General features: G+C 37.7%; 1 protein-coding gene across 1 annotated transcript in view; it reads right to left on the reverse strand.

Annotated features, from left to right (window-relative positions):
- The window catches only part of tprb (translocated promoter region b, nuclear basket protein), a 63,181-nt gene that overhangs the window by 21,388 nt on the left and 21,822 nt on the right, over positions 1 to 19,971 (reverse strand). Inside the window, exons 23-36 of the mRNA XM_061975793.2 lie at positions 19,539 to 19,691; positions 19,318 to 19,434; positions 19,005 to 19,208; positions 18,745 to 18,932; positions 18,436 to 18,583; positions 17,131 to 17,268; positions 16,757 to 16,888; positions 13,567 to 13,688; positions 11,756 to 11,966; positions 11,528 to 11,671; positions 8,406 to 8,604; positions 1,152 to 1,345; positions 966 to 1,039; positions 661 to 857 (exon numbers count right to left, since the gene is read on the reverse strand). Coding sequence (XP_061831777.2) covers positions 661 to 857; positions 966 to 1,039; positions 1,152 to 1,345; positions 8,406 to 8,604; positions 11,528 to 11,671; positions 11,756 to 11,966; positions 13,567 to 13,688; positions 16,757 to 16,888; positions 17,131 to 17,268; positions 18,436 to 18,583; positions 18,745 to 18,932; positions 19,005 to 19,208; positions 19,318 to 19,434; positions 19,539 to 19,691 — 2,221 coding nt within the window. The remainder of the gene's footprint in view (positions 1 to 660; positions 858 to 965; positions 1,040 to 1,151; positions 1,346 to 8,405; positions 8,605 to 11,527; positions 11,672 to 11,755; positions 11,967 to 13,566; positions 13,689 to 16,756; positions 16,889 to 17,130; positions 17,269 to 18,435; positions 18,584 to 18,744; positions 18,933 to 19,004; positions 19,209 to 19,317; positions 19,435 to 19,538; positions 19,692 to 19,971) is intronic.

Raw genomic sequence — 19,971 nt, forward strand, 5'->3', positions numbered from 1 at the left:
ATATGTGGATGCTACTTTCAAAATGACATACAGGAACATTTAAAAAATGTTCAACTTGAATTTTTGTGCTCAAAACATGTTTTATGTAAAATCCCTTCAGGGTGTATTTTGAAGTAAAATTAGCCACAGCTGAAGTCTCCTCACATATCTTTGCACTGATGTATACATTGTACATTGTATTTTGGTTTATAAACCAGATATTAAGAGTAAATGAAAAGTACATTAGAGATCCATACATTTCTTACTGCATTTCCCTCATAACTTTGACAACATAATACAATCAGAAATGACACAATGTTACTGCATATGCTAGCAGCTAAATTAGGAGGCTTTTTAACCTGTTAGCTTACTTCTTAAAAGATCAATTGTTTAGTATGTTCACTGTTATTTAATGACAAACTTGTTCTTTGATTGCAATAAGAAACATATGTTTAATGTATACATTTCTTTGTTAAAACACACCCAATTAGGATTTTTTGTCGTTTCATTTTATTTTGAAAATTAAAAAGTATCAAAATAAATTTTTTGTACCAGTACCAAATTATTGGTATCAGGACAACACTTTTTGTGATTATCCACATGAGTTTACTCAATATTATTTTTTGACAGCCCTATTTACAGTATATAAACAAATGGTTTTGGCTATTGTGTAAAACTCACCCTCCTGTGTCTCAGCTTGTGTGGTGGGCATGACAGTAGCTGTGGGGGTTGGGGTGGGCACAGTGGCAGGTGTGATCATGGGCCTGATGCTTGCCCTTGGAGTGGGTTTGTTGCCTGGGTTAACAGCTTGCTTGCCGGCTGTGGCTACTACAGGTGTTGGCTTTATGTTAGCAGTTGGAGGCTCAGAGGTGCTGGCACTGACAAAAAAAATTAAGGCAGAGTTCATCTCTATCACCCTGTTGCATTGGATCCAATGGTTCACTAGGTAGCAGCTGTAGTGTTTTTCCAGTATTTGTGCATCATACCTGCCCCTCTCTGTAGCGGGGGTTGACTTGAGACTGATTTGTCTCTGTTCCGTGCTCCTTTGCTGCTCCTGAGTCTAGAACCACACAAAAGATATCGTCATATAAACTACCGGTAACTGTATTTTTTCTTTAAAATCGTAAAATAAAATAACATTTAAAAGAACATTCTTTGGAGAGAAGACTCACTTTGCTTGGACCCGCTTCAGCGGGTTCATCTCTTTGCTCTTGTCTCTCTTGCTGACCTCGCAGTTCTCTCAGTTCTCGCTCCTGTCGGTTAAAGCGTCCCTCGTACTGAGACTTTATAGCGCTTACTCGCACCTCTAACTCCTCACGTTGCTGCTTTAGCTCCTCATTTTCCCGCTGGATCTCGTCTTTGGTGTCTAGGTGACAATGGTATGTATGAAATTTAAAAAAAAATTTCATAAAAAAAACAGTACACAATGGGGTGAATAATCCATTAGAAATTAGGGATGGGTTTAGGGTTTTATGCTGCCAATTTTAATCATCCATGTGTGAGATCGGCTAATACCAATCCCAATACAGATCAATCAATCAATCATTGTTTATTTATATAGCCCTAAATCACAAGTGTCTCAAAGGGCTGCACAAGCCACGACGACATCCTCGGTTCAGATCCCACATCACATGTAATACCTGTACATTTATATTATTATTTTTGGGGTGAGTGCCATTACTGATATCAACATAATATTTAAAGTAGTTCCTTATTGTCTTTTATTACGGTACATACAATCGTTTGGGCAACTATTACAAAAAAAAAAACATATCCTTTGGTTTTTGCCCACAATGTCCTTCTGTCCAGGGACTTATAGTACTTCCCTGAATTTGTAAAACATTAACAATTTTTTTTTATATAAATAGAAATATTGATCTAATCACTCTAGTATCAATCATCTACTTTACTAACCTTGGTACCGACACCACCTACCAGAGGTGGGACCAAGTCATTGTTTTGCAAGTCACAAGTAAGTCTCAAGTCTTTGCCCTCAAGTCCGAGTCAAGTCCCGAGTCAAGACAGGCAAGCCCCGAGTCAAGTCCAAAGTCAAGACTGGAAAGTCTCAAGTCAAGTCGTAAGTCCTGCATTTTGAGTTTCGAGTCCTTTCAAGTCCTTTTAACCACAGACTAACATATTAACACAGATTGTGTATGCTTTTCAAACGCTGTATTTATTTATTAAAACAAGTGCATTTTAAATTGCAGGAAAGAAAATTGGGCTGACATTGCACTTTATAATAGCACTATTAACCAGTCATTTTAAACATTAACTCATTCCTTTACAGAACAAACACATTGAAAAATAAAGTGCAAATGTACTTATTTGTACAAAAGTGTTAACATTGAAAAAACATGACATATACGTGAACATAACAAAAAAGTTGTACTTTTTATATGTCAGGGCCCTATGCTGCATTGCATTTGCAAAAGACCAAATTAGCCAAGAGTCTGTCAGTCATTTGTGCACGATGGGGGCGTAGTATGATGCCACCATGGCTGAAAACTCGCTCCACTGGAGCACTGGAGGCAGGCACTGCCAAGACTCTCATGGCCACTCGGAACAGTGAAGGAAGAGTCTTCATGTTCAATGCCCAGAACAAAAGGGGGGAGAGAGCTGTTTTGGGTTGGTGCACTACTTGTAAGTGTATCTTGTGTTTTTTATGTTGATTTAATTAAAAAAAGAAAAAAAAAATATTTCTTGTGCGGCCCGATACCAATCGATCCACGGACCAGTACCGGGCCGCGGCCCGGTGGTTGGGGACCACTGAGGTAAACAACCAACAGTATGTCAGAAAGCTAGCTAAAACGGTACACATATTCATAATATAGTATACATTTTAACTGACCTTTATTTTACTATTTTTGTCTTTTTTTAGGTGGCTAAAATACGCGGTGCTGCTGAACGCCGTCTAACGTTACGTGTGATATATTGACTAACGTAACCCTGCTTAAAAAAAATCACTGAACAAAAAGTATGAATAAGGTAGTGAACTGCAACAGATTCCCGTGTTTGCAATAACGTTATAACGTTAGCAGTGAGTTTACAGCCTCACTGATTTAACTACACAGCAAATAAAAGTCACGTTACTTAGCCAATAAACGTTATCTTACATTCAAAACTTACCGTTCTTTGTGCAACTTCAAATGCCGGACGAAGTTGGAAGTTGTTGCCTCTCCATCAGTAATTTTCGAACCGCATGTGTTGCAAACTGCAAACCGTTTTGTGTTGACCACCTCGTAATTTTTATACCCAAACAAAATTATTTTAGGCATCATTTTTTGTTCACTGGCGTGTGGTTTGGACATGTCTTCTTCGTTGGTTGTCCTGCAATTTGATTGGATGAATGCTGTGTGATGAAAACAAAGTAGATCTAATTTGATTGGCTGTTGTACTGAGACCACACCAGCTGACACACGCAACGCTGATAGACAAGTACACAATGAAAAATACGGAGCGCTCCCGAATAACTTTTTCATCTTTGGGTTTTGGGGAAAGTAGCAAGTCATGTCAATTCAAAAGGCTCAAGTCCAAGTGAAGTCACAAGTCATTGATGTTAAAGTCTAAGTCGAGTTGCAAGTCTTTTTACATTTTGTCAAGTCGAGTCTAAAGTCATCAAATTCATGACTCGAGTCTGACTCGAGTCCAAGTCATGTGACTCGAGTCCACACCTCTGCCACCTACTAATGGATCCATTCAACCTCCCCTTGAATGTTGTTTATTCTTGGCTGCTACACACATCAACAGACCCTGGTGCTTCTCAGTTGCTTTTATGTTAGCCTCTCTCTGTACTCTTATTCATAAACATTTTAATCTCCTGTTATTAGCTCCCTACTTTCTGCTGCAATGTGGTTCCATCTACCTTCTTAAATTTTACTATGCACTTATTTCTTCTGTTGTTTCTAGCTACTTTAGTGGCTAACTTAATGATTAGCATATCTGCTCCTAGCTTCTTTTTCTTTTTTTTAACCTTTATTTACCCGGGGAAGGTCCCATTGAGATTAAGAATCTCTTTTTCAAGGTAGTCCTGTACGTTCATACACCGGTGTAGGTAGTTGCCACTGGGAGAAAGGTGGGTGAAGTGTCTTGCCCAAGGGCACAACGGCAGTGACTAGATGGTGGAAGCTGGAATCGAACCTGGAACCCTGAAGTTGCTAACACAGCCCCTCTATCAACTGAGGCACGCCACCCCACACGCCCCTACTCAGTATGTAACAAGTTTAACCTTATCCTCCAGTGATAACCATAACTGGTAATGATACACGAAGGGGTAATATGATTTAAAAAAAAAATATATTTAAAACACGTATTTGTGGTCTACAATAGATGTAATGGTGATTCTTTGGTGAACATGTTGAATAGATTATGTTTTATAGAACGTTTTCAAGCTGCTTTCTGACTGTCTCTCCAGGATGCGCCGTTTTGGGGGCGGTCTTATTTAGGTGGCTCCACTTTGACTGAGTCTTCTCCCCATCATGTTTGTTGTAGTTTTAGCACTTCCATAGCGAGTCCACTGACAGATCAAGATCAAACTATTCGCTAACTTGTATTACAAATGGCAACACTGGAGGATGTATATGCGTGTACGAGCCAGTTTGCAGTGATGGGCAGTAACAAGCTACATGTAGCTAAGCTACGTAGTTTAACTAAATTTTCCAGTAGCTTGGTGGTAATTTAGTTACTTTTTGATATATATATTGATATATAAATATAGCTTAGCTATATTTAGACCCATGTAGCGAGGTAGCTTACATCAAACCACAAGCTACAAAGAGAGAAAATGGACTGCTAATCCAGGCACAAAAATAAAACGGAGAAAATACAATGACCTTGATAAATAAGAACATCCATACATACGGAGAAAATCTAAGATGATTGGTTGGTGTTCGTATGATGAGTCACAATTGGCTAAGGTTAGGGAGAAACATTACGTATTGGTCAATTAGAGGCAAGATAAGGCGGGTCTTTAAACCACTAAGCAAAATCATAACAGACACAATGCTCATGTCAATGCCCCAAAACCTTAGTTTTGAGTTGTTTACTCTTTAAACCAAAATCATAACTGGTCTCTTCATCTAAGACGTGGAACACAAATTTACGAACACACATTAAGGTGAGTTGAGTTCATGAACAGTTTTACTACACATAACTATTATTAACTGTTCACAAACCACACACAAGTTTTGTCATGGTATAGATAGATGCTGTTTTTTTACTGTAGGTAGAGAAAATTAATAACATTATAGGGGTGGGCCAAAGAAAAGGTCAACTAAATAAATACATACAGTGGGGTGCGGGGACCCCTAGATGTAGTTGTAGGGTGTCCCCAGCTAAATGACAGATAGTTAATAGTAATGGACCCTCATTGGGTCCATTTGTACACTCTCAGTTACATTAACATTGATATTATACATGTGGGCCCATAGATATAAATGCTGTTAAATGTAGCCTTGATATAGCAAGCTACTTTTACCATGCAGCTTGCTACAATGCTCTGGAGATAGCTTCCCCTGTACCCTAGCTACATTTAATCGAGAGTAACTTGTAGCTTCACTTACTCCATTTTCCAACTAGCTTGCTCATCACTGCCAGAAGGCCCCACAACAAGAGGATAGCGAAAAAGGAGGAGCTTATTGACTATAGCGTCGGACTACAATGGTGGACTAGCGCTAAGCTCTTTGGGTAAAACCTTACCATATATGGAGATATATGCTGACAAATAGTGCAGAAAATGTCACAAGACAGAGTAAATTCTAAGCGGCTCGTTTGGCGGAAATATGGCAGGATTTTTTTATAGATGTCTCTGCAATGCCTCCATGGTGTGATTTCAAATCTTTGGGACTTATGGGGATCCAAAATACATATAAGCAGGTACCATCAGGTTAAAAAAACTGTTTTTTCCATAAGAAAGTCTCTCTAAGATACGTAGGAATTGAGTTTATTTGCCACATGAATTTGATGATTATTAACTGAAAGAGGAGCTGCACTTTTTGGGGGGAATTTTGCCTATTGTTCACAGCATTTAAAAAAAAAAGCATTCTAAACAGTAAATAAATCCTTCAAAAGTCTGCTTACAATGGAGCCTAAGGGAGTCGCTCTATTCTGCCTATAAAATACATCCAAAAACCTCCATTAAGGTTTTATATACATGCTGTAAGTATATATGTAACTCGTAGTAACAGGAACATTTATAATAACATTTAATAATTACGTATTTTCCTCATTAATTAGAAAAATGCATCAAAACGTTCGCCTTTTATTTCCCATTACATCCCATATTTATACTCACTGCAGACTTCATTTGAGCCAACAAAGATAATAAAACATCACTTACTAAGTGTGCAATGTCTGCGCTCATAAGGATGCCGTCTGCTAGGATGTTCATATATTAACATTTAGATGAAGAATGAATCATTATCCTCGCAAAGAAAAGGGGGCTGGAAGCAAGCGTCTTTTCGTGTCGTTCGCCATTTCCAGGTCTAAATTGGCTGTCAAAGTGTGCCAAATCGTCGGAATACATCCTCATCCTTCTACTATTCAGGTGAGAGGCATGATTTATGATTTAGAATAAACTTTGGCAAACAAGTAAGCAGCTGATCAGTCGATCACGTCAACTAGGGCTGGATGATTATGGAAAATTAGCGATTATTTTGACTTATATTGTAATCACGATCAATTTACTCGATTATTCACTAATTTGAAACCAAGTATTTATTGTACCACCAAAACTGAACTTAAAAAATAATTAATATAGAATAAACTTGGTCTCCCCTATGGGGGGAGGGCGCTAGTCACCCACATCTGCGGTCCTCTCCAAGGTTTCTCATAGTCATTCATATTGACATCCCACTGGGTTGTGAGTTTTTCCTTGCCCTTATGTGGGATCTGAACCGAGGATGTCGTTGTGGCTTGTGCAGCCCTTTGAGACACTTGTGATTTAGAGCTATATAAATAAACATTGATTGATTGATAGAAACATTGAATAAACCACAACAAGTAAAATAATAGTAATACAAATAATAATTTAAATAATAACAATATAAAAAATGGTTACATTCAATTTTTATGTTTTAATCGTTATTAGTTCCACTTTTTAACTTATTGTACCGCCATAGAGTGTGTGATTTTTATGGTAAATAAAATTGTATAAAATGTTTGTTAATTAAATGCAAAATCTTTAACATTTATTGGTGATACGTATTTGGACAATTTTGACCAGTATTTAACATCAAAGCATAATAATTGTGTATATGTATCAAGTGCTTTAAGTTTATTATGCATGCGTAAGGTACTTTTTGAACCCTTTAATCTGTGAGCGCAGTCGACCGGATGTGGCGCACTGCGCTATTATTGTGAAGGGGGGAAGTGTGTTGCTGTTCTCAGCTTGACGTGTAGAGGCGACTTGCAGCTGTTAAAAAAAAAAAAAAAAAGAGCGCCTCCCAAGTTGCGAGCGCTGTCGTGTTTGTAAGTTGATTTTACATCGATGATGTAGTTCACAACAACACAAGCGGTTGAGATGTGTTGTAGGTGTATGGATTGTTCTTTCTGGTATTAGCTTTGTAGTTTGGTCGCTGTTTCAAGTGACCTCCTCGACATTAAGAACAGGGCGGTTGAGTGTTTATGGGATGAATGAGCGGTCCAGAACATATTATTTTCACAAACATGTTTTTTCTCACAATGACAGCAATTTAGTCACATTTACCGTAAGTCAATTTCTGTGGTATTCTGCATTCAACAACGGATTTCGTTATATTGGACAATTTTCTGACTCCGTCTACTGTTACGTCAAAACAGAAATCAAATGCCTTATTTTTTGTTGATTTTAGTGATTATTGATTTGGCATACTAGTGATATGTCAAATAAGTAGTAATAGGGAGCAAGCATGGTAAGATTCCAAACATCTAGTAGACATGCTTTTTTCACTCACTCATACGTTATTTACGAGTTAGAATGCATTAAAAAAAATACATCCATTGTCATGTCTTTCATAATGATTGTGAACGATAGGCAAAATTCCAAAAAAGTGCAGTTCCCCTTCGAGGGGAGTGAGTCCTCGGTCAGCCAGAGGATCAAAAATAAAGTATCAGAGTGTAGGATGATCATGTACTTTTTTTTTTACAAAAATCGATCAGCGCAACCCTATTAGAAATGTAAGTTTAGCTGCTCAAATGGGTGTTCAAAGAACTTACTGTATTTCTAGTGTCTTATTTTAGAGTTCTTTGTTTGTTTTGATGTCTTGAAATTTCATGCTCATTTTACATTATTTTCCACGTTGCTAATGGACAATACAAATAACAGTTAAAACACACATGCGCACATTTTTTTTTAAACAATAATTTCTTCACTTGGTGTTTTGTAAAAAAAAACATCCTACAAATTATAATAACCATTATCACTGAAGGTACTGGAAGGAATACCATCTTACTTGTGATCTGGCTGATCTTTTGTTTGGCAAGAACTAAAGCCTTCTTGGTCTTCTCCTCTTTGTCGGTCATCTGCTTTCTCAGGGTGTCCTCCTGAGAAGATTTGTCCTGCAGCTCTTGCCTCAGTCTGTTCAGCTCTGTCTGCAGCCTGGATGACTGTTCCTGTACATTGTGCACCTCTGTTTCACGCTCTGCAACCACCTGTAACAGGCCAAGAACACAAAGTGCATATATAACTACATATTTTTCCCGTTCGTCTTACATATACACTGACTGGGCCGAATCTTCGGAAATGTATGTAGTCTTTGCAGAGATAATAGTACTTCCAAGAGAGGGTAGAAACATCTATCAGTATCAGTTCTTTTAAAAGGCTGGCATTGTTGGTCTCCATCTAACAAGTCCCAACATTTTACCAAAACTTCAGACCTTTTTTATTTTTAACAAATATTGTTTCCTTACATTTTTTACCTGTTTTGGCCTATCCACATGCTTTACTGGTAAGTAGACGGTATAACAGTCGATACAACTTAAACTAAACTATAAGTCATTTACGGGTCTTTGTTGCCATCTGGTGGGCTTTAGGCACAGTTTCTAACAGCATTTTAGGGTAGGTGGTAGGTTTCACTTTGAAAACCCCTGCGCGGTATGATGCACTGCATTTGTACACCATCCCAAATATCTCCCTGTCTTTTGATATCAAGAATATTTATCTCCCTCAAGTAGTTGCTAAATATAAATCACACGCTGCAGGGTAAAATTACATCTTGAGGTAACACAAATACCTCAACATAAATGGTTAAGAATTGTACATACATTGTTTTGTCCACTACACAAGCTCCATTACTAGTTGGCCATAAGTCAACAGTGCCAGCCACCTGTTTTGCTTCCTTTGTATAAGTTGAGCGCTCGTACATAAAGTTGCCTAATACAGTTCCCCATTATTGTAGCTTGTCCAAACCGTCATACTATCAGTTAGTGATGTGCCGGTGGGGCCGTTTTTTGTGAAAAAGTATGGGATCGCCATCGCCAATTAATGCCTTTTAATGCTTATCACAAATGCCGATCTACTCTGGCTGACAATGTATTTTTAGTACCCCGGCAGACAAGCTAGAAGCTATTTATACGTCTCCATAAACCGTGTGGAGCCGCTCCCTTAAGTGAATAATAATCACCTCCATTATGGCAAATAAACGGCATTGCTTAAAATCTTAAGTATCATTATCAAAAATCATTATCACTGGAAAACGAAACTAAACATGTTAAAACACCCGAGAGCAAGCCCCGAGCAAACATGCTAATAGCTAAGCTAACCGGTAAAATTGCTTTAAACAACAGCAAGAAGTAAGTGCTGAGTAAGGTTTAAGAAGTGTTGATAACACCACATTCCAGCAGAAAGCAGTTATTCACAGGAAATGAACAAGCAGATTACGAAGAGTATAGAGAGAGGATAATATAACAACAACTGTTGGTGTGTCATCATTGTCGCAGTCAGTACGCTACAAGTTTTAAGAGGGTGGATCACCATAAATATGTGGTGTCAATACCAAGGTAATATCAGTATATGATCAACACTCGAGTGATTAAGTTGATATATTTATCATCTCAAAATCATTAAATCCAAGGATTTAAACGATTAATAAGTAGATAGCAGTTTTTGCTCTTGTTTGGTTATTGTGTACCGTACTATCGATTTTATTTTGCTCAAACAATTGTGTGTAATAAAAGACAATAATGAAGTACTTTATATATTGTGCTGATATTGCTAAACTGTTAATAGAAATTGCCATACAATTTTTTTAAATGTACTGTTAATACATGTGTTAAGTGTCAGCATTGATATCGGCCAATCTCACTCATGGATGAACGGTATCGGAATCAAAAGCATAAAACCCAGATCGGAACATCCCTGCCATCAGTCTTTAATGAGCATTATTGCATTTGTAAAGACAAAATTAGAGAACACCAATAATATTATAGTTTCGCATAGCTGCAAATGTGAGATTAACTGTAATAGTTTTCTGAATTAAGTTTATTGAAATTGACTAGATCTGCACATTGTGCAGTCTTTAAGGTGTGTTTACAGTTGACAGGTTTGGGAGAAATATGCGATAACTTATCAACATGATTGATTATGCGAGAAGTGAGCACTGCATAGATCAATGTACATTGACTGTATCCTTTTGATTCAAGCAAAACAGTTCTAATCTGTGGCTTAGGCACATTATAAGTGCATAGTATCCGCTAGGGTTGTTCAATAATACGATACAATATATGCAGTATATACTTATGTTGTTTCGTAGTGTGGAATGTTATAAAAGGTTTGATCGAGTGAAATTACTCAGAACAACATTCACACTCACATTCACACACTAGGGCCAATTTAGTGTTGCCAATCAACAATGGTAGGTATGAAAAAACATTCTTTGACAGATTTGACTAAAATAGACTCCTTATAAAGTTATATTATTCTTCCATCTGCTCCTTTCTGATCATGGAAATGTATAAGAAACAAAAAACAATGAAAGTGTCAACTGTACGTGGCTTGTATATATGCATTTTCATGAAAGGAATAAAAAGAAAATGATGATGACTGAAGTCATGACACAGGAAGTTGAGGCGTTTGTTACTGAATACTTTCAAATATATTTCTGACTTGGACAGCTTGTAAGTAATAATCAACTCTAATTATTTGATACTTGTTCATATTGACAAATGTGGTGTTTTAGATTGAAATATTGTTCACTTAGGGACACTTCCTATATACAGTACCAGTATGTCTAGTTTGTGTGCTTAACTGTTGTGTATCTGTTAGCTCTTAGTAGCATATAACCTACCATTTTTACCTTTTGTAAATGACTTGATTAAAATACAAGGACAGACCAAACTTATGTGCTCATTGAGAACAATTAGATATTAACCTACTGTTGAGCTTTGCACAAGTAAACACACTACAGGACTGCTTGTATCGGCGCTTATATTGGAGCCTTTAGATGTGAGCTGATATAATCAGATGCTTTTTTTTTTGCTGATATTGGACCATTATCAATTTGTCCTAGTATCTGTCTGGTTTGTCCCTGTGAAATACAATCTGTCAAAGTGAGAAAGAACATGTTGGACGACTGACCCGATTGATGTTCTCTAGTTGTCCCTCCAGGTCTTTAATCCTGGTGTCAGCTTGGCTCAGAGAGTCTCTAAGGCCTTGCAGTTCCTGAACTGATGCTTGACGAGTCTCTTCTTCTTTGGATGGGCCCGCAGCCTCAGCTACCACCTTTAAGCAGTGCAACAAGAAAGTTCAATTGTGATCTGAGAATATAAGTGGTGGACTGTGTTACTTAATCTTTAGACCGCTCACCCTGTCATGTTGTACTTTGAGCTCTTCATATTGTGTCCTGTAGCGGCGCGCAATCTTCCTGACTTGGGTACAATTCTTTATCTTCTCCTGGATTTCTACAGTCTTTTTTGCTATATCCTCTTTCAGCAAATTTCTCTCATCAGTTAACTTATTTAAACCGTCAAGCAGGTTTTGAATTTGGCTTTGCTGAGACGTTGTGAGATTGCTGGCCCTAAACAGATGTTGAGACATTGGAACAAATTAGGAAATTAAGCACATATTTAATGACTTCATTGATTAGAGTTAGAACAGCCAAAAGTTGAATTGTTTTTTAAGTTTATTTCAAACATGCATACAGTTACAATTATGATACATCACATTTCCATTTTCTCAATACATGTCCGATAAGGAATAGGAAGAAGCAGAGCCCCTTAAGCTCTTTTTTCCTGAATAAGAGAAAGGAGCTTACTCCTTTTTCACTTCATAGCAATTATTAACACATTTGTTCACTTCCTGTTCTCAGTTTGCAACACAATTTAAATCATTGAATATTAAATACAACAGTTATCATAAATAAACAGTTGAGTAAGTTTTGATTCAATTAATGAGATTAATAAGATTATCTAATTTTCAGGAAGGTTCAGGATGTTTATCAGGATATTTCCTCTTTGTACTTTGTAAACACTTTTGAGTTTGTTGTTTGGTATACCAGATCATATTAGTACATTGACTTCTTTGCTTAATCCATTCCATGATTTAATTTCACATTGAGTGTGAATGTTGTCTGTGTGGGTTCTGCGATGAGGTGGTGACTTGTCCAGGGTGTACACCGCCTTCCGCCCGAATGCAGCTGGGATAGGCTCCAGCGGTAGAAAATGGATGGATGGATAAGATATGCTAAAAGCTTAAGTGTTGTACTTGCATATACATGTTTTAAGTTTGATTTTTCCCTAAGGTTATATTTCTCCTCTTTTGTTAAGAAGAATCGTTATAGGTTATAATAATAATAATAATAATAATAATAACAGTAATAATAATAATAGGTTATAGTTTGCATTGGGCAAAATTTTAGCGAATTGCAAATGTACCAACATATACAATTTCAATATTTTTGGTTCAATAAATAAAGGGTTTGAATGTTTTCAATAGCCAACATTATGTATTATTCTAACTGACCTTTTTTGTAACAGTAATTGAAGCAAACGTTTGTAGTTATTTCCCCGTATTTTTACACAATAACTCAGATATTAAGTATCAAATTGTAATTGTGAATTTGTGGAAGTTAAAGAGATCATATTAAAAAACAATTTTTTTTAGCTGTTGGTAGTTACATCAGCAGATATCTCCATGTATGGTAGAGGTTTAATCAAAGAGTTATGCACATGTCTGCCATTTTTATCCAGTTGTAGTCAATAAGTTCCTTCTTTTTCTCTATCTTCTTGTTGTGGGGAAGACTGGCTAGTACATGCATGCTAAAATGCTCCATGCTGCCATTTCTAATAAAAAGTAGAGTATAGTTCTAACTTATATTGGTCAGTAGATTCAATATAAAAACTACAAAATGGCTTACTAAGTGGAGACGCAGTCAAAGGAGGCTTGTCCTTGAGGAGGGCTTAAGCACATATTTAAAACGCACACAAAATGGTGCATTCTAAAGAGACACCCAGAAAGTGGCCTTAACATAGTAAAACAAAACATATGCAAAATTTGGACCAAAGAACCACCATTACATGTTGTAGACCACAAGGAACTGTTTAAAATGTAGAAAACTAAATAATAATATGAGCCCTTTAAATAGATGTGTACAAGCATCAATTGTATAATTTGCTCACCTAGTAACCTCTGCTTTGATCTTGCTGTTCTCTTCAGTGAGCTGCTGGATACGTTTAAGGTGTGCCTCCTCAGAATGTAGACGCTTCTCCGGTTCTGAATCTTTCTGCTGGTTAACCAAATACTGGAAAAATACAAAACAATGAATAATGGTATGGTAATAGTAATAGTAGCAAAATGTATTTACTAAGGATGTAAAGGTATCAAAATCTCACAGTAGGATATTATCACGGTATTAAAGCCATTGTACGATATTATTGCAGTGTGACAAAAAAAAAAGATGGCTTGGAAAAATGCCTTAGTGGAGAAATTAGGGGCTACTTATGTGAAGGATAATCACTATAAATAACTGTAAATAAACACAAATCTAATGCTCAAATGTTGTAATCCTATTTATTACTACCAAGAGGTATTTTCAGAGTGCAAAGAACAGTGACAGACCAGTGTTTCAAGTAACAAGCAAACGTAAAAAACTTTCAGTTGTGTGTCTTTAAACTGACTAGTGTAAACATGCTACCATGAGGAAAACTTGTTTGAAATGCCTCACAAATTGATGTTTGGCCTGACTTACATCTTGGTTGGTTGTATTTCCGTATTTCCGGACTTGTAGACGATCGCGGTCTAGTAAAATCTGCAAACTGTAATTTGCATGTCCGTCACGTTTTGTCCTCTTTATTCTCCTCGACTGCAAAACTAAAATGTGTTTAAACGTCTGATTTTAACTTTGGGGTGGAGCCACCAGCTTGAGCTTTCCGCTCTGCTCCGCTTGTTTCCTGCCGTCTTTTACTGAGCTGCGCTGCACAGGAGATAATGGGAAATGCGGTTTGCTTCTCAGAATGGCTCACTCAATAGTGTCAGGAAAAAAACTACACTGGAGTGGACTGGAGTGTACTCCCAGTTGTCATTTACCGTAGCAGCACTACTATGAGAATTTTGAAACCGGAATACTGCGGTGTTTACAACACCGTCACGTCCCTAGGATCTACTGAAAAGCAAAGCATTTCTCTCTTCCAGTAAGTAGTATTATTAGTTTTCAAGTAGTAAACGCAACGGTTACTCTTTGCACGAGGACATGTTCTTCTAGCCTAATGTACTGTTTAAATAAGAGGGGTGCGTATTAGTAAATAATTCTTTTTTGGTATGGGACATTTGGTGGGAACAGAGGCATACCGATTTTCCACATTGTCCGCATTAAGCGAGGGACAGGGAATCAAAATTAATGGCACATGGGGCCAAAACTCAAAACTTACTTTAGATAGTTTGCCTAGCAGGAGTCACTATTGGCGTTAACGCACTTTTTGTGTCTTTTTACGCATTGAAATCAGAAAGGACGTGCATTTCCGGAAGTCCGCATGTCCCTGGCACGCTGATTTTTTTTCCCCCGATCCTGCCTTCTCCGGGTCAAAACTCCGGTTTGCTTGTTTTTTTTAAATCGATTATCGCTTTCCACCATTGTTTTGTTTTTATTTGTCGGGTCAAATTGTCATCCCCGTTTATTGCGTTTTTATTGGTCGACTTCAAAGTAATGAACTTTCTGGTACATCCATCCATCCATTTTCTACCGCTTATTCCCTTCGGGGTCGCGGGAGCCTATCTCAGCTACAATCAGGCGGAAGGCGACGTACACCCTGGACAAGTTGCCACCTCATCACAGGGCCAACACAGATAGACAGACAACATTCACACTCACATCACACACTGTGGGCCAATTTAGTGTTGCCAATCAACCAATCCCCAGGTGCATGTCTTTGGAGGTGGGAGGAAGCCGGAGTAACCGGAGGGAACCCACGCAGTCACAGGGAGAACATGCAAACTCCCCACAGAAAGATCCCGAGCGCAGGATCGAACCCAGGACCTTCGTATTGATACAATTTCTTAAATTTTGATTCGTAGAAAGTTTTATCAATCACAAATACTGCATTTCCGGTATTAGGACTCCCGTGTGTTATTGTTTTCGTCATGGCGAGCAGTAAAACCAAGAAGTGAAGCTTCAATGAAAAGTAGCTTTAGGAGCCACTTTTTAACAAACGGCTCACTTATGTAGATGGAAAGATGTTTTGCACGCCATGTAAACAGGCTAAGAAAAATAACACTTTTACGACCGAGTGCACTGATTTTCAAAGATCCAGCCTCACCAGGCACCAAGAAACATCATGTTACACCGTTCCTGCTTGTCGGGACACGTGACGTTCCCTCCAGGGCCGATGTATTGTCGGGGGTAACACCCTACACAATACCCGGCAGTGGGTCCCTACAGTTCCGCTCTTGGGTCGGAATGCCGAGGCCGTCGATTCGTTACAACTCTTTATGTTATCCACAAAGCCAACCGGACATCCACTATGCCCACATACTGCCATTCTTAAAAGGAGCGCGCACACACGCACACACGCACACACGCACACACGCACACACAACAATCAGTTTACAAGTTCGCCGAATTGGCTGGGGAGAAGTCAACAAGCTTTTTTGGCTTTCTGAAAAGAGCAGAGGAGGCTATTAATGACAGTGTTATTAGCCACCTGCGGACTGTGTATTGATTGGCCAAAGAGAACCTCCCCTTGTCAAAGTTCCCAAGCCTGATTTAGCTGCAAAAGTCCAATGGTACCAGCATACCGGCAGTTTATGGCAATCACGAAGTCACAGATGAAATGCTAGAGGCATTGAGTGCCACTGTATTAAATGACATTGAAACTAACTTGCGAAATTCTAAGTTTATTGGCACTATTTGCGATGAAAGTGTAGATGTGGCGGTTTTTAAACGACTGCTGATCTACATACAGGTGAGAATAATCAATTAAATATGTCATATGCATGTATGCCCTGGCACTCAATTATCATGATTTCATGACCGAAGCAAAAAACTTTTTACACTTTTATATTGAAATAAATACACCTACAACTTATTAAATAAAAATATAGAAAAAATACTGGCAGCGGTAAAGTTTAGATCCATGAAGGAAAGAAGAAAGTGAATGAATGTTTATAACTGAATACATTTACATATGCATAAATATTTGTTTTCTTTTGTATTATTTGTTTGATGAATTATTTAATGTTTGACAACTTTTTCCAAAACACAATATAGAATGTGAGATATAACAGGATAATGCATACATTGATCATTTGTTTTCAAAACGGTTACACCAAGTGAGACAATTTGTGGCCCACAGATTATTCAGGTGTGTCACTGACCTGTGACCGAGCCTTCCAGCGCTTGATCTCCTCGTCCAATAATTTTTTTTCCATTTGCAGCATGCCACTTTTCTCACTTAGCTCAGTGTTTGCCCTTCGCAGTGGCAAAACATCTAACTCCAATTTTTGGACCTGAAAAATAAATGGTAAATATTCTAGAAAAACTACCAGCTACACAGACTGTGTAAAAGCTATATTGTGAAGCAAATTTCTGAAATGCAGCTTTAGAAGTCAACTAAAATACCAGTTCCTCCAAAGGATTGATAAGAGTCAGTGTATCTTGTCAACTTTCACTTCTAACTGAACAATATGAATTTTGTTGGAACAAAGAATACCATACAAACACCATACAATTACAGAAACAGAAAATATACCTTAGCTTGGATTTGCTGCAGTTCCTGCTCCAATTTTTCTTTTTCCTCTCGAAGCATCTTGTTTGTCTCCATTAGGATGCTCATAGTTTCTGTTTTTTTCATCAGCTCATCATGCTGGGCCAAGGTCTTTGCAGTCACCTGACACACAAGAGATTTGGGTCGAACAATATTGTTCAGTTTAATTTCAGATATTATATTTAGAGATGTTCCAAAGAGGGTTATATACTGCCAATTCCGATCTTCCATGAGTGAGCTCGGCCAATACCGATCACATGTATTAACTGTATCCATCCATTTTCTACCGCTTGTCCCTAAATTTGTCAATTTGTTTATGGTGAGGGCTATTGAGAGTGTAACAATATTAACACAATACTTAAGTAATTAAAAAAACGTATTCTCTTTAACTACATGTTAGAGCAATAATACCCGACAACTAAACAAAAGTTACCATCTACTACTCAATTAAATCCTTTAGTTTTAGCCCTCAAAGTCCTCCTGTGTCCAGGGAATTTGTTAAGTGAGTTTGTAAATATACAAAAACAAAACAAAAAAACCTCAAAAAATGATTTTGAAAAAATAAAAATATCTATGTAATCTCTAGTATTTGTCATATACTGAAACCACTTTTGTATCAACACCACCAAATAATTTGTCGATCTGCCCTTCTCTTACGTGTCATGTACTGACTGTAACAATGCTGACAAACTAACAGTTATTTTACTCTCTCTCTAGACTCTTATTAATTTCTTGCTGCTTACTTTCCCCTGCAATGTGGTTCCATCTACACTTTGACTTTACTAAGCAATTATTTCTCGTGGTTGTCTAAAGTTAGCTTAGCTATTACCATGCCTGCTACTGGCTTGCTACCAGTGTGTAACACGCTTAGCTTTGTAACGGAGGTGATTATTTTACGCTTAAAGGAGCGGCTCCGCACTGTGTATGGAGACACGTAATTCAAAATAAATACAGTTTCAGCTGGAGAGGGATTGGCATTAAAAAGGCCTTAATCAGCAATTGCCATCACCTACTTTTTCGATGTGCGATCGATCTGCACATCCCTAATATTAGCTTATTTTACTAATTCACAAAAGTAAATACGCACACAAAATGTTGTTTGACACACGCTCTTATATAATTGAATGAGAAAGGTTGTAAAAATGTTGACTGTTACCGTATAGGTAGACCAACAAAACGTTTAATGGAGAAAAACACCCTTCTTTCACCGATTTTTTAAAGTATTCTTTTTGACAGTGCGGCAAACAATAGTTATTAGTAACAGTAGGAATCAGGAGAATAGAAACATACCTGCATCTTTTCTTGAGCAGCACTTAAGCTGTCCTGCAGTTCTTTTACTTCTTGCTCCAAGTGTGCAACCCTTACACGGTAACGCAAACTCTCCCCTTGTGCAAACTCATAACGCGATTCTGCAATCTCTTTTTCACGACGCACAAACCTGTGACACAATGGGGAAAGGTTTGCAAGTACTGTGTGCCTTTTTTACTTTCATATCACTTAAAGGTACTTTACCATGTTGTCTCCATCAAATAAAAGCTACGATCCTTCTCATTCCCTTATCTGTGCAGAATTAGTTTTGCTGTGTAATATAGTTCCTACCTGAGAATCTCAAGGACTTGGTCTTGAGATTTGCCTTCTTCAGACAGGGAGATGTTCAGAGGACTGACATTTGCACCCCGATGCAAATTTTCAGCCATCTTGCTACTCATCGCCTGGATTTGCTCGTGCAGGAGGGTGTTCTGCTTCTGCAACTCTTCATACCTGCTCTCTATCTTGGACATCTCCTCCTTGGAGATCACAGAATAGAACACAATTTTAAGACATCAATTTACTCATCTAATCCAGTTTGGTCGAATTACCTTGAGGATCTTTTCCTGCTCCCCCCAGGAGATCCTAGCCTCTATTAGCTCAGCATTAACTCGTTGGAATCTTTCCTCCAGTTGATGTCTAAGCTCAGAGGCCTGCAGGACTTGAGTCTTAGCATCCTGGAGAGCCTTCACATCTGCTGCGTGCAGTATCATCTCTTGCTCATACTTCTCTTGAGCTTCGGCCGTTAGTTTAGCCTTAGAAATGGGAGAGAAATTTCTAAATGTACCATCATTAAACACAATCTAAGTTCTTGAATGATTAATAAAAATCTAAAGGCCAATAAACGTTATTGTTGCCTTTTACCTGCTCTTGGCAGTCATGTAAAGCTTGTTGCTGCTGGGCTTCAGCAGCGGATAAACGCTGCAGTGCTACCTGATGTTCCGCCTGGGTACTGTTTAGATTCCTTCTAAGACCCTCCATCTAATATGGAGAAAAATATGCAATTTAAAAAAAAAACAGTAATGTAATTTTTAGAATTATGTGCAAAATTTTCACAGACCGATATAACAAATAAAATGGATTACCTGCTCATTTAAAGAGGCTACGGTCTTCATGTTTTGCTCTACGATATTCAGTTTTTCTTTTTCTGCATCCAAGAGCTTCTCCTCAAGCCTGCAGTGCAGCGCCTCGGCCTCCTTCATACGAAGTTCAATGGATGCACGGGCCTGCTCGGTTACCTACACAAAAAACATTTGAAAATATGGTCTATTAGGAAACATAAAACTTATTTTGCTGCTGTATTAGAAATCTGCTTACAAACAAAACCTATATTTTTAAAAGAAAAATGTTTTTTTTTGCAAAAAAGTCTTCTGTTGGTTCTTTTTTATTGATGTTGCTATACAATACCTATTTTTTATTAAATCACATTTTATTTGTCTCTTACTTCTTCTCTCTGTAGCACTTTAAGATTCCATAAATATAAAGTGCATTATACATAAAATACATTATTACTATAAG

Source organism: Nerophis lumbriciformis, linkage group LG14 (assembly GCF_033978685.3).
Source record: "Nerophis lumbriciformis linkage group LG14, RoL_Nlum_v2.1, whole genome shotgun sequence".
NCBI classification, from domain to species: domain Eukaryota; kingdom Metazoa; phylum Chordata; class Actinopteri; order Syngnathiformes; family Syngnathidae; genus Nerophis; species Nerophis lumbriciformis.